This window comes from Mustela nigripes, chromosome 5 (assembly GCF_022355385.1).
Source record: "Mustela nigripes isolate SB6536 chromosome 5, MUSNIG.SB6536, whole genome shotgun sequence".
Lineage (NCBI taxonomy): Eukaryota > Metazoa > Chordata > Mammalia > Carnivora > Mustelidae > Mustela > Mustela nigripes.
The window spans coordinates 31,772,589-31,786,400 of record NC_081561.1 but is presented as its reverse complement, the minus strand read 5'-3'; the positions used below and the strand labels follow the sequence as shown (position 1 = coordinate 31,786,400).

Genomic DNA, 13,812 nt, shown 5'->3' with positions numbered 1-13,812 from the left:
CATATTATAAAACTCTTCAAATTATTAGAAAAAGTGTGGGAGATTGAAGGAATACTGAAAAGACAAAAGGAAAAGATAAGTAAAATCAGCAATATCTTACAAAATATGTTTAGCATAGGACATCAAAAATAAAGACATAAGTCAGAGAAAGGCAAATACATTTCATTTCACTCATATATGGAATTAATAAAAGAGAGAGAGTTAGACAAACCAAAAAACAGACTTGTGTTAACTATACAAAATGATGGTGACCAGAGGGAAGGTTGGCAGGGGGTGGTGGGCGGGAATGGGTGAACTAGGTGATGGGGATTGAGGAGTGCACTTATGGAAGACCACATATAGAATTGTCGAATCAGGGGCACCTGGGTGGCTTAGTGGGTTAAAGCCTCTGCCTTCAGCTCAGGTCATGATCCCTGGTCCTGGGATAGAGCTCTCTGCTCAGCAGGGAGCCTGCTTCCCCGCCCCCTCTGTCTGCCTGCCTCTCTGCCTACTTGTGATCTCTGTCAAATAAATAAAATCTTAAAAAAAAAAAAAATTGTCGAATCACTGTATTGTATACCTGAAACCAGTGTAACACTGTATGTTAACTATACTGGAATGAAAATTTAAAAACTTAATAAAATTTTTTTAAAAAACGGGTATCAGGCTGGAAGCAGAACATAAATGTTTATCACAGAGGCTAAGTATTAAGACAGAATTTCAGAAGATCATTACAATGGTCAATAATCAAATAGGAAAAATAGATAAAATAGTATGAATTCCCAAAAGAAATCTGAATGTCCATTAAACAGGAAAAAGTACACTGTTAGAAAAATTATGCAGTGTAATTTCATACTCCTCATGTTCACTTAAAATTTAAAAGGCTGACAACAAAAAAATATTCAAGAGGAACGAGAGTGATGGGAACTTGTACATTGCCTGTGTACTTGGAGAATATACCTGGTAGTTACTGCTGTATAACAAGCTGTCCCCAAACTCAGTGGCTTAAATTAGTTAAGTATTGGTTGTTACTCACAAGTCCATGGGTCTGCTTCCAGTGTCTACTCCTCAGTACTAAACTGAGTGGACTGCTCCGATGTCTACGGCCAGCTCTGGGCAGAGTAGGCAGCTCTGCTCCTCTTAGCTAGGCTTTCTTGTTTGGAGGTCAGCCGGCTGTAGGCTGCTTTCTCTTACCCTCGGCTGAGACAGGTCTTTCATCCTTTAGGAGACTAGCTCACATGGCAGTGGCAGAGTTCTAAGAGACAGAGTGGAAGCTACAAGACCTCTTGAGGCCTAGTCTTGGAACTGGTACAGCGTCAGTCTGCATTCTCTTGGCCAAGTCACAAGGTCAGCCTCGTAAAGGAGTATCCCTTGATAGGAAGAACTGTAAAATCACATTTCAAAGGACACGGGGATAGGAAGAGGTAGAGAATTGTGGTCATTTCTGCCATTGATGTACTGCATAGAGGAACTTGATAATATGTGGGGAAATTGGTGGTACTTTTATCCTGTGATTCAGAAATTTGATCTTAAAGAAACTGATACAGGTGGTGGGTTGTAACAAGGATATATCTACAAGAGAGGTTTTGGGTTTTGGTTTGGGGTTTTGCAGTGTTTTTTATAATCGCAGAACTAAATGTCTACCAACAAGCAAATGAATTAATTGTGGTAAGTTCCTAAAGTAGAATACTGTTCAGCAACCAAAATGAATTAATTTGAACTACATGTTTCAATATCTCTAAAACTCAGAACCATGAAATTGAGGGGACAGAGTTGCAGAAAGTATAATCCTTTTTTTTAATTGAGTAGAGGAACATACAGAAAATACTGACCAATACTACCATGAGTAATGGCTAGATACCTAAGTAGTACAAGTATAAAGACATGCAAGAGAGTGATAAGCACCAAATTCAGATGAGTAGTTACCTCCGAGGGCTGGGGAGTACACATGGGGTTTCAGTGGTACCACTAGTTTTATTTCTTTACAAAAAATTTTAAAAATACATGGGTGCCTGTGTGACTCAGTCAGTTAAGCGTCTGTCATGATCTCAGGGTCATGGGATTGAGCCCCTAATTGGGCTTCCTGCTCAGCGGAGAGTCTGCTTCTCGCTCTTTCTCTCCCCCACTCTTGTGTGCACACACACTCTCACTCTCAAATAAATAAATCTTAAAAAAAAAAACACACAAAATGGTACATCACTATTTGACAAAGCTGGCTACTACCTGAATGTCTGTTATTTCTTTACTTTTTTGATGTTTGAAATATTTCATTTAAAAAACAAAAAATCTCTGGGATGGGATTTCACAGGACTTAATCATGATGGCGTCCCATCTACTTTCATCTGTCTTTAGTGTGACTCTTTTCCTGCTGTTACTTAAGTTTGGCAGGTACCAGAAAGGTGTGTGTATTGAAGACCATATATTTTTGTTCCTGGGTTTCCTCATACACATACTTGCATGAGAGTGGTTCCCCTGAGCTCCTTTTGGATCTGGGCTTATTGGTTTAATAGAGCAAGCTGTTATACTGCAGTTCGCTTGGATGTTCATAATTGTTTCGGGATACTCAAGTCTTCCTCTGAGAGCTACCTTCTAAATCAAAGCAAGTAGCAGGAAGTGTTCTTATACAGTACCAGAGTACCTGCCTAGAAGCGGCTTCAACCATACCGATTATGTATCTCACATAGCAAGCCCAGAGGTTGGACATTCATTATGTCATTGCTTCAGCAGCTCAGCCACCTCAGGGCCCAACTTCAGTTCAGCTTCTCATTGAGTCTCCTGCCCTTCCCCTTAGGAGCACAAGGTGACTGTAGCAGCTCCAAGTTTTCAGGTCCCCACTTGACAAGCAGGGTGTAGGGTTTCTTTTTATGCAGCTCTTTATCATGGTGGGAAATCTTTTCCTTCCATGAGCCCCCAAGAGACAGCCTCCCAGAAACCATTGGTCCAGAACTGGGTCATGGCACGCCTGAACCTGTCACTGCAGAAGGGAGCAGAATTCCCTGCGCCATTCCAGGTGTGCCATAGCTCTTCCCTGAACAGAATCCAGGTCTTACTGGTAGAACAGTGGAAGGAAGAGTGCCGGTGCGCTAGACACCCGTCAGTGTCTGCCAGAATGTCCACCTTAGAGTAAAAAATAGGTTTCAGAAGGTGATGATCCATTTTGTACCCACTTGGACTACAGCGACACAGCCAGGGCTCTTCATGGTGGCAGATTGTCGGAGGGGCAGTCTCCAAGGCTGGTCCATTGGCAGTGCCTCCGCCTGAGTCTCGTGTGCTTGGTGGGAGAGCTTACTAGCAGGAAAGATGGCATGACGGGACTCTCGCTAGTTGGCACTTCAGTCTCAGCAAAACATCCCAAAAGGGGAAAAAAAAGAAATTTGTAGGGTTTTTTTCTTTTTAAAAAGTAAGCAGTTGCCCAAATTATTTTTGTTAACTAGTCCGAAAGTGCTAGAATTAAAGTATTATACTTAGAAGTTCAAGGCAGCACTTACCTGCATGTAGTTGGATAATGAAGGGCAATATATTTTTTTCTTTTTCTTTCTTTTTCCTTTTTTTTAAGGGGAGTTCTTACTGCTAGCTAAAATGAGCTTCTAAATAAAGTCTCCTTCTCCAGATTTTGGGGTTTTTGACATATAGATTAAAATTATAACTGCTTTTATATGATTTGGAGAAGAACAGGTCCATCCCAGCACCCTGCCTAGAACAGACTTCCATAAGCCCAGACTCAAATCTCATCCCGAAATGTTGGAGCCAGCTCTCTGTCTGATGTGACCCTGACACCTACCCCAGCCCACATGCGAGAATCATGTGAGCGACAAAAATAACTCTCTTCTGGTGCTTGTGGCAGCAGTTGACAGGGAGCTAGCTCAAAGCTAATTGGACGGTGGAGAAGCATGAAAACATAAAATGTTGCAGTGAACTCTGTCTTGGAGGACCTTTGCCTCTGAGGAATCTTCCTTTTGATCAGCACTATGACTTTCAAGAACTGAAATCCTCTTGCTTACGAAAGAGGCACCTCCTCCTAAGAAAACTGGTAAATAAAAGAATATTTCTTTGCTTTTCATCATAGACTCATTGGCAAGATCACCTTAGATAGAGTTCTCCAAAGTAGATCCCCTAAATATTAGTATAAAACTTGAACATTGAAACAAATAAAGCTATTGTTAATTTCCACAACTTGAAGTTTAATTAGAAGTGAAAATAAATGCCACTAAAATTTCTTTGTGCAGATGCCATTATTTAAGTTACACTAGACTTCGTAAGAAGACATCTATTTTATTTTTTTCAGATTTTATTTATTTATTAGAGAGCATAAGTGGGGTGAAGGGCAGAGGGGAAGCAGGCTCCCCACTGAGCAGGGAGCCCTGGGACTCCCATGTTGTGACCGAAGCCGAAGGCAGATGCTCAACCGACTGAGCCACTCAGGCACCCCAGAATGTATCTATGTGATAAAGAAAAATGCAAAAAAAAAAAAAGAAGAAGAAGAAGAAAGAAAAAAATGCTTTAATGCTTTTTCCAACTGCCTTTGTTAAAGTAAATCAGATATGTGTTGATGCAGAAAACACCATTATTAAACAAAAGTTTTAAATAAGTTGTATTGAACTGTAATAATATTAAATTAATTGCTCCCTTAAGAATTGGAGATTGGGAGGCAACTGGATGGTTCAGTGGATTAAGTGTCTGCCTTTAGCTCAGGTCATGATCTCAGGGTCCTGGGATCGAGCCCCGCATCAGGCTATATGTTTGGCGTGGAGCCTACTTCCCCCTCTCTCTCTGCTGCCTCTCTGCCTATTTGTGAACTCTTTCTCTCTGTCAAAAGAAACAAATAAAATCTTTAAAAAAAAGAATTGGAGATTGGGGCACCTGGGTGGTTCAGGCAGTTTAGTCCGACTCTTTGATTTTGGCTCAGGTCATGATCTCAGGGTCATGAGATTGAGCCCTGTGTCAGGCTCTGAGCTCAGCGAGGAGTCTGCTTGTCCCTTGTCCCTCTCCTCCTCCTCCATTCCCTACCCCCATGAGTACACACTCTTTAAATAAATAAATAAAATCTTTTTTTAAAAAAATTGGAGATCAGGGATGCCTGGGTGGCTCAGTTGGTTAAGCGGCTGCCTTTGGCTCAGGTCATGATCCCAGCGTCCTGAGATCGAGTCCCACATTGGGCTCCTTGCTCAGCAGGGAGCCTGCTTCTCCCTCTGCCTCTGCCTGCCATTCTGTCTGCCTGTGCTTGCGCGCGCTCTCTCTCTCTGACCAAAAAAAAAAAAAAAAAAAAAAATGGAGGTCATTTTCTTTTCTAAACTTCTGGTTTCTTTAGGGAAAAAAATTTTAATTTAACAGTTAAAACTGCTAAAGAGAACTATGTCTCTACTTTGCAGAAGAGAAATGTGAATGATGCCCTCTCTGAGCCTCTGTGAATCTCCTTTCCTCCCTCCCTCTCCACCAACCTGACGGATGCTCTAGGCCCAGTCGGTGGTGACCACAGGCAGGAGCACGAGTGTCACATCTCAGGAGTTGATCTGAGTGTTCAGGCTACCGGGGTGAGGGTACTGAATTGGTTTTCTAGTCTAGGCTGGCCTGCCAGCTCGTCCCACTTGTTCAGGCAGCTACATTGGTTAATTCATAAAGTACAATCTTAGTCTTAACTGGCCGTGGAGTGCAATTATCTCTAAAAATGTAGAGTCAGTTCAAGGGCACCTGGCTGGCTCGGTCAGTGGAGTGTGTGGCCCTTGATCTTCATTAGTTCAAGCCCAACATTGGCTGTAGAGGTTACTTAAATAAATACAAAAAATTTTTTAAACATGTAGAGAATCAGTTTAAATAAGAAAAGGTAAACATTTCATTTCAGTAGACCCCAAAGCCACATGGGGGAAAGAATGGATAGGAAATGAACAGGCATGTTGGCAAGAGGAAAGAAGAGAATTCTTTGACAGATAATTCTCAAAAATTGATTTTAAAATATAGCTTACCTAGGAGTCTAGGCCTATAAGTTGGCCTTTATTTTAAATATCTTTGAAGAACTTCCGGAGTACTTATTTCAAAATTTTCTTCATTTTGTACAGACTTAATGAGTACCTCTTGTCTTTAGAAAGTATTTTTGCCTCAATTTTTAGTTTATTACAAATTTAGTTATAACATAACAAGGCAGTGGAAATTAAAAACAAGTTACAGCATTTCTTAGGCACTTCCAGGGATTCATCCTTCTCTTGCTCTCCTCACCTCTAGCAGGGACAGATATAAGATAGAAAAACCAAAAGCTAAAAAGACATAGCTTGGAAAAAAAAAAAAAAAGACATAGCTTGGCACAAAAGTTAGGTGGGTACCACCTCTATAGAAATAGGGTAGAACTCCTGAATGTCATGGGAAGACTGCAGCCTGACAGGCCTTGGGTGGCTAGTGTTCAGAACCCTTGGAGTAGGAGAGCCTAGGTTCCCAACGGAAAGGATACCAGGAGCAGAGACTTTTAGAAAGGTGTGCACCTAGGTAGGGAGAGGACACAGAAGCAATGCACGGTAAAAGATGGAGCCAAACCACACCCGATTCCATGGCTCTGCCTGCAGTATTCCCTGGATATCGTTGGAGCAGAAGCTTCACAAGTAAGCCCTTCACCAGCTGGAACATGAATTCACTTCAGATGAAATGAATTTTATGGCATGGCCTGACAAGGAACTTAAGTATGTTCAAGCTGTTCAAAGGTGAATGAAGAAATTTAAAAGAACAAAAAATCATGGAAACAAAGGCATACATAATGGAAACAGATATGTAAAGAACAGGTAGAAATGAAAAACATGCCTAGAGATGGGATAGCCCTAGTTTTGATAGGCTGAAAAGAAAATTAATCAATTGAAATAACTGAAAAATGTGCCTGTGATGCATCAGAAAGACACAAATTTAAAAAAAAAAATACCAAAGGGCCAATGGGAGATAATGGAGTTTATGCACAAAAGCCTCACCGCTGTATGAAGTTGCTACCTCCCTGTCAACTCTGTCCATCATATCATTCTGTGCATCTCTGTCAATTCCTGTCACTAGCAGAATCACCAGGTTTATGTACTTGTTAACTTACGCCTTCCTGAGCTGCTTCTACAAGGTGCTGAGCCCTGTTTTTCAGACTTATTGTATGCAGACAGCCAAGAACGAGTCAGATAAGGATCCTGTTCTTGGATCCTGTGTTCTAGCCTATTCATCACTGTATCTCTGACACGTATTAGGCAGTCAATGTATTTGTTGAATGAATGAGTGAGTGAGTGAAGTAATTAATACCTCAAAATATCTTCCATGTGGCTTCATGGCCTTGATTACCTGCTGTGTTTGGCCGGCATGGCAGTGGGGAGAGAGACGGGGAGGAGATGAGAGGAATCCTCCCTCCCTAGAGCACACCCTGCTGTTACCAGTCTGTGACACTCAGAAAATACTGGTGTGACCTCCATAGACCTAGTCATCCTTGGGTTTTGGGGTTTTTTTTTAAGATTTTATTTATTTATTTGACAGAGAGAGATCACAAGTAGGCAGAGAGGCAGTTAGAGAGAGAGGAGGGGGAAAGCAGGCTCCCCGCCGAGCAGAAAGCCCGATGTGGGGCTCGATCCCATGACCCTGGGATCATGACCTGAGCCGAAGGCAGAGGCTTTAACCCACTGAGCCACCCAGGCACCCCCATCCTTGGGTTTTGATTCAGAATGAGACCAGCAATATAAACAATATTAATGTGTTAATTCTTCTTCACTTTTCAGGCTGGAGTAAAAGGGACATTGGGAAGATTAGTTGGAATTTTTGAGGTAAGCCTATTAAAATCTTTGGTGCAATTGGTATCATGTTAGTAACCATGTAATATGGATATATGTATTTCTTTGTCTTCGTCCTTTCAGGCTGCTATAACAAAACTGAGTGTCCTGTAAACAATAGAAATGAGTTTCTCACAGTTCTGGAGGCTAGAAAGTCCAAAATCAAGGCCCCAGCGGACTCACTGTCTGGTGAGGACCCACTTCCTGGTTCATAGTTACTAGTTTCTCCTGCTATCCAAAAGTAGCGTGTTCATAGGAAGCCTTTTGTAAGTCAAAATGGTAGAAAGTGAAGAAGCAATTAATTTATATGGTGATTTTTTTTTTTTTAGCACTTCCAAAACCAAAAAACAATCTCTCTGAGGCTTTTCTGATACTTCAGGATCCATGTTGTTAACGGTTACATAAAATAAGTTAAGCTAACGCACAGGTGTGCAGAGCCCCAGTCCACAGCTCTGGCAGCTCAGTGAGGGAGTGCTGAGTGCAGTTCCCAGGGAAGGAGCCCGGCTGACCACCCTCTCCTCTCTCACGGCTCCAGGTGGCCACTGCTTCTGATAGCTTGCTACAATAGAAATGCTGAATGCTTCTTTTGCTTTTCATTTTTTTTTTAAATAAATGCAAATTCCTCTTCAGATTTCTTTCAGTTAGCAAAAGCAGGTACTGATGTAGGTCTTTCATAAAAGTGAAACTGAAGTGGCTTACCTAGAATTTTTGAAAAGCAGGGGGTTCTTGTAGCCATTTCTCTGTTTTCACACAGTGAAAGGGGGATGGTTGCTCACTGGGGCATCTTTTATCCCAAGAGTCAGCCCTTCTCAACCCAATCTGCTGCCAGATTGGGAGCTCCTAATACTACCTGCTAATACTAACCCATTGGGAGTTAGGATTTCAACATCCTAATCGGGGGGGACAAAAACATCTAGTCCCTTGAGGTCCGAGTCTAGGGTAGACGCCATCTTTGTTTTGCTGTGTTTTCAAAACAAAGCAGCACCAAGAGAATAGTTTTCTTTCTTTTTCAAAATCCCATAGTCCCCTCCAGACAAATAGAATTATTTCAAAGTACAGGCGTAGCCTCAGAGATACTGTCGGTTCAGTTGCAGACCACTGCAATAGAGCATTTATTGCAATAAAGTGAGTCAAATATTTGATTTTTGTCAGCGCATATGAAAGTTATATTTATGGGTGCCTGGGTGGCTCAGTGGGTTAAGCCACTGCCTTCGGCTCAGGTCATGATCTCAGGGTCCTGGGATCGAGTCCCGCATCGGGCTCTCTGCTCACCAGGGAGCCTGCTTCCTCCTCTCTCTCTCTGCCTGCCTCTCTGCCTACTTGTGATCTCTCTCTGTCAAATAAATAAATAAAATCTTAAAAAAAAAAAAAAAAAAAAGAAAGTTATATTTATACTATATTGTAGTCTATGAAGTGTATATATACACTTACAATGTCTGTATCAATGTGTATGCTTTAATTTAAAAATACTTTATTGCTAAAAAATGCTAATCATCATGAGCTTTCAGTAAGTTACAGTCTTTTTGCTGGGCGAAGGGATTGCCTCTGTGTTGATAGCTGCTGACTGATCAGGGTCATGGTTGCTAAGAATTGGGTTGGCTGTGGCAGTTTCTTAAAATAAGAAGTTTGCAGGGAGCCTGGGTGGCCCAGCCATTAGGCATCTGCCTTCGGCTTAGGTGGTGGCCCCGGGGTCCTGGGATCAAACCCCTCCTCGGGCTCCCTGCTTAGCGGGAAGACTGCTTTCCCTTTCCCACTCCCTCTGCTTGTGTTCCCTCTCTCACTGGGTCTCTGTCTGTCAAATAAATAAATAAAATCTTTAAAAAAAAATAGTTTGTTGCACCAGTTGACTCTTCCTTTTGTATATATTTTTTCTGTAGCAGACTATGCTGTTTACACACAGTACAACTTCTTTCAAAATTGGGAGTCTGTCTTCTCAAACCTACTTGCTGCTTTATCAACTACATTTATGGAATATTCTATATCTTCTGTTGTCACTTCAACAATCTTCACACAATTTTCACCAGGGGTAGACTCCATCTCAAGAAACCACTTTCTGTGCTTGTCCGTAAGCAGCAGCTTCTCGTGTCTTCAGGTTTTACCATGAGATTGCAGCAATTCAGTCCCATTTTAGGTTCCACTTCCTCCCTTCTTTCCTTCCTTCCTTCCTTCCTATCTTTTTTGATAGAGAGCAGAGAGCATAAGCTCAGGGCAGTTGGAAGGAGAGAAGGAGAGAGAGAGAGTTTTAAGCAGACTCTCTGCTGAACACAGAACCCAGTGCAGGGCTCCATTTCATGACTCTGAGATCATGACCTGAGCTGAAACCAAGAGTTGGACGCTTTGGGTCCCTAGGTGGCTCAGGTGGTTGGGCGACTGCCTTTGGCTCAGGTCAAGATCCTGGAGTTCCAGGATTGAGTCCCACATCAGGCTCCCTGCTGAGCAGGGAGCCTGCTTCTCCCTTTGGCCCTCCCCCTCTCATGCTCTCGCTCTCTCTCAAATAAATAAATAAAATCTTAAAAAAAAAAAAAAAAAGAGTTGGACGCTTAACTGACTGCAGACTCCACTTACTCTAGTTCCCTTGCTCTTTCTACCACATCTGCAGTTTCTTCATCCACTCAAGTCTTGAATCTCTCAAAGTCCTTCATGAGGATTGCAATCAGCTTCTTCCAAACTCCTGTTTGTGTTGATATTTTTTACCTTTTTCCATGAATCACCATTGTTCTTTATGACATCTAGATGGTGAGTCCTTTCCAGAAGGTTTCCAGTTTACTTTGCCCAGATCCATCAGAGGGATCACTCACTCTCTAGCCTTATGAAGTGTATTTCTTAAGTAGAAGGACTTACAAGTTGAAATGACTCCTTGATCCATGGTCTGTGGAATGGATGTTGTGCTAGCAGGCATGGAAGCATTCATCTTGTCCATCTCCATCAGAGCACTTGGCTGACCAAGGACACTGTCAATGAGCAATCTTTTTTTTTTTTTTTTTTTTGGCTATTTATTCTTAGTAGCATATAATGTATTATTTGTTTTAAAAGAAATCTTTTTTTCTGAGCAGGAGTTCTCAACAGTGGGCTTTAAGTATTCAGTAAACCATGTTGGAAACAGGTGTGTTGTCATCCAGGCTTTGTTCCATTTATAAGAGCATGGCAGAGTTGATTTCGCTTAATTTTTGAAGACCCTAGGATATTTGGAATGATCCTTGAGCCCTGGCTTCAACTTGAAGTTACCAGCTGCCCCTGACCAGAGAGTCACTCCGTCCTTTGAAGCTTTGCAGCCAGGCATTGACCTCCCTAACCATGAAAGTCCTAGATGACATCTTCTTCCGATAGAAGGCCGTTTCATCTACACTGAAAAACTGTTGTCTAGTATAGCCCCGTCATGGATGATCAGAGATAGGTCTCCTGGAGAACTCGCTCCATCTTCTCCATCAGCACCTGCTGCTTCACCTTGCACTTTTGTGTTATGGAGACAGCTTCTTTCTGGTTTAACCCACATGAAGCCACCTCTGCTAGCTTCAGACTTTTCTCCTTTGGCCTTCCCATCTCTCTCAGCCTTCACAGAACTGAAGAGAGCGAGGGCCTTGCTCTGGGTCAGGCTTTGTCTTAAGGGACGGTTGTGACTGGGTTGATCTTCCATCCAGAACATTCAAACCTTCTCCATATCAAGGGTAAGGCTATTTCGCTCTCTTGTCATGCATGCGTTCACTGCAGTAGAACTTTTAATTTCCTTCCAGAACTTTTCCTTTGCATTCACACCTTGGCTAACTGGTGCAAGAGGCCTAGCTTTCAGCCTGTCTTGGCTTTCAGCATGCCTTCCTTACCAAGCTTAATCATTGTGAGCTTCTGATTTAAAGGGAGAGTAGAGCTATGCAATTTTTTTTCTCACTTGAACATTTAGAAGTCACTGTAGGGTTATTAATTGGTTAATCTTGTCTTAAAGTTGTTGTTTTATTTTGTTTTGTTTTGTTTAGAGTTCATTTATTTATTTGAGAGAGAGAGAAGAGCACAAGCAGGGGGAGCAGCTGGCAGAGGGAGAGAGAAGCAGACTCCTCGCTGAGCAGGGAGTCTAATACGGGGCTCAATCCCAGGACCCTGGGATCATGACCTGAGCCAAAGGCAGATGCTTAACCAATGGGGCTACACAGGCACTCCCCATTGGCCTAATCTTAATTTTGTTGTGTCTCGGGGAATAGGGAGAAGGACAGAGAGATGGGGATGACCAGTCAGTGGGATTTATTGCTTGAGTTCATATCTTATAGGGGCATCCTTTGTGGGACCCTAAAACAATTACAATAGCAACATCAACAGTTATTGATCATGGATTGCCATAACACTTATAATAATAATGAAAAAGTCTGAAGTACTGTGGGAATTACCAAACTGACAGACACAAAGTGAGTAAATGCCATTAGGAAGAAGACCTCAGTAGACTTGCTTGACACCACATTGCCACAGACCTTCCATTTATAGCAGAGGCAGTGTCTGTGACGCACAAACAAGGTATGCCTAATATGGTTTATCCCGTCCCTACCTCTCTTCCTCTTCTCCGAGATACAAGGAAGGGACATAAAGTATAGAGAACACTGAAGGAAAAGAAGATAAAATAACTATATAGCAAAGGTGGAAGGAACAAGCTAAGAGGCTGGGTAGAGGTTTGGAGGAAGGTGGAAGGAAGTGAGAAGTGGGGAAATAAAGATGAGCAAAGTTAGTAGGAGAAGGGAAGACATGCCAGATCATCAGCTTGTTTGCGCTCATGGAAGCCCCACCCACCCACAGCCTCTTCTCTTCCTTGTGTTCTTGCGAGTTACATTTCTCAAGGGGTCACAAACTTCTTCTCACAGCCTTCCTGGGAAGTTGTACTTAGGGGAAGGGGAACAAAAAAAAGAGATTAAAGCTTGGGTTTTAGAAGGCCAGCCAAAGAGCACAGCCGTAAATGCAAGTGCGGCATGTTTTAAATAGGCCATCTGGCGCTATTCCCTTCATGACTGTAGGATGATTAAAAGTAAAAGGAATGCTTGTGTCTGAGCTCTCTGGACATACGGCTAAGAGTGTGTTTCACTTAAGTAATGTCAGCTCTCTGAGGGAAAGCTCTTCCTCTGTCCTTTTCTCTTTGCCCTTCAGAACCAGGAGAGGAAGCACAGAACGTATGTGTATGTGCTTATTGTCACAGAAGTGCTGGAAGACTGGGAAGATTCCGTTAACATTGGTAAGTTGTCCCCAGATAGCTTTCAGAATGCTCCCCGCCACGGGCCCTTGCCACGCCACAGGTCATGATCCAGACCTAGAAACAAGCCTGATGAAAGAAGCCATAGAAGAATATGTTTATTGGAACAAGCATGTCCATTTTGATGAAAAGTAGTGTTTTGAAATATTCAAAAGAAAGCTGAAGGTGGGTACCTGGTCAACCAATAGAAACATGGTGCCTAAAAAATAAGAAATGTGGTTTCTAACACCAAACTGGTCCGCCCACAGCAGATAGTGACCCTTGTCCACAATGCTGGGGCCACCGCTGGCCACGAAACCCCAGCTGGGAGCAGGACCTTGGCTGTTCCTTGTGATGCTTATTCATACTGTTGGAGAAAGCTACTGGTTTGGTGGGGGGAGCCGCTTCCTCCAGAGTTGTGTGGTAGAAGCAGAGCAGTGGGAGCAGTTTCCGGTTTTACCCATATTTGCCTTCAGATGCCCCTCCTTTTCTCCTGAGGAGCCATTCTCTGATTGCTCAGATCACTATTGGGTGTGTGTCTTTGGAACTAAAAACTTAGTTGATTTAATGGTTGGATCATGGTTTAATCTTTTGCCTCTGAAGGAAAGTATATTCTAGGAAAGTGTAATATTAATTTAAAAACCGGTTATAAATCAGCAAACGGATAGAATCCAGTTGCTGAAACCTCTCCCTTTATGGTGCGTGTGGGCTTTGCCACCGTGCCCCTCACACTGCTGATGTGGGTGTTTTGTGGCCTTTCGGCTTTCAACGGCTTTGTATCTGGTAAGAATGCAATATGCTCAAGGAAATGAATTCAGTAGGGGTTTATTAAAAATAGCCTCCTTGACAGCCAGTGCTAGG

At 42.5% G+C, this 13,812-nt stretch overlaps 1 protein-coding gene across 1 annotated transcript in view; it reads left to right on the top strand.

Moving 5' to 3' along the window:
• NUDT3 (nudix hydrolase 3) overlaps positions 1–13,812 on the top strand; it is a 119,840-nt gene that overhangs the window by 95,520 nt on the left and 10,508 nt on the right. The window contains exons 3-4 of the mRNA XM_059400054.1: positions 7,701–7,745; positions 12,870–12,954. Of these exons, the coding sequence (XP_059256037.1) occupies positions 7,701–7,745; positions 12,870–12,954 (130 nt within the window). The remainder of the gene's footprint in view (positions 1–7,700; positions 7,746–12,869; positions 12,955–13,812) is intronic.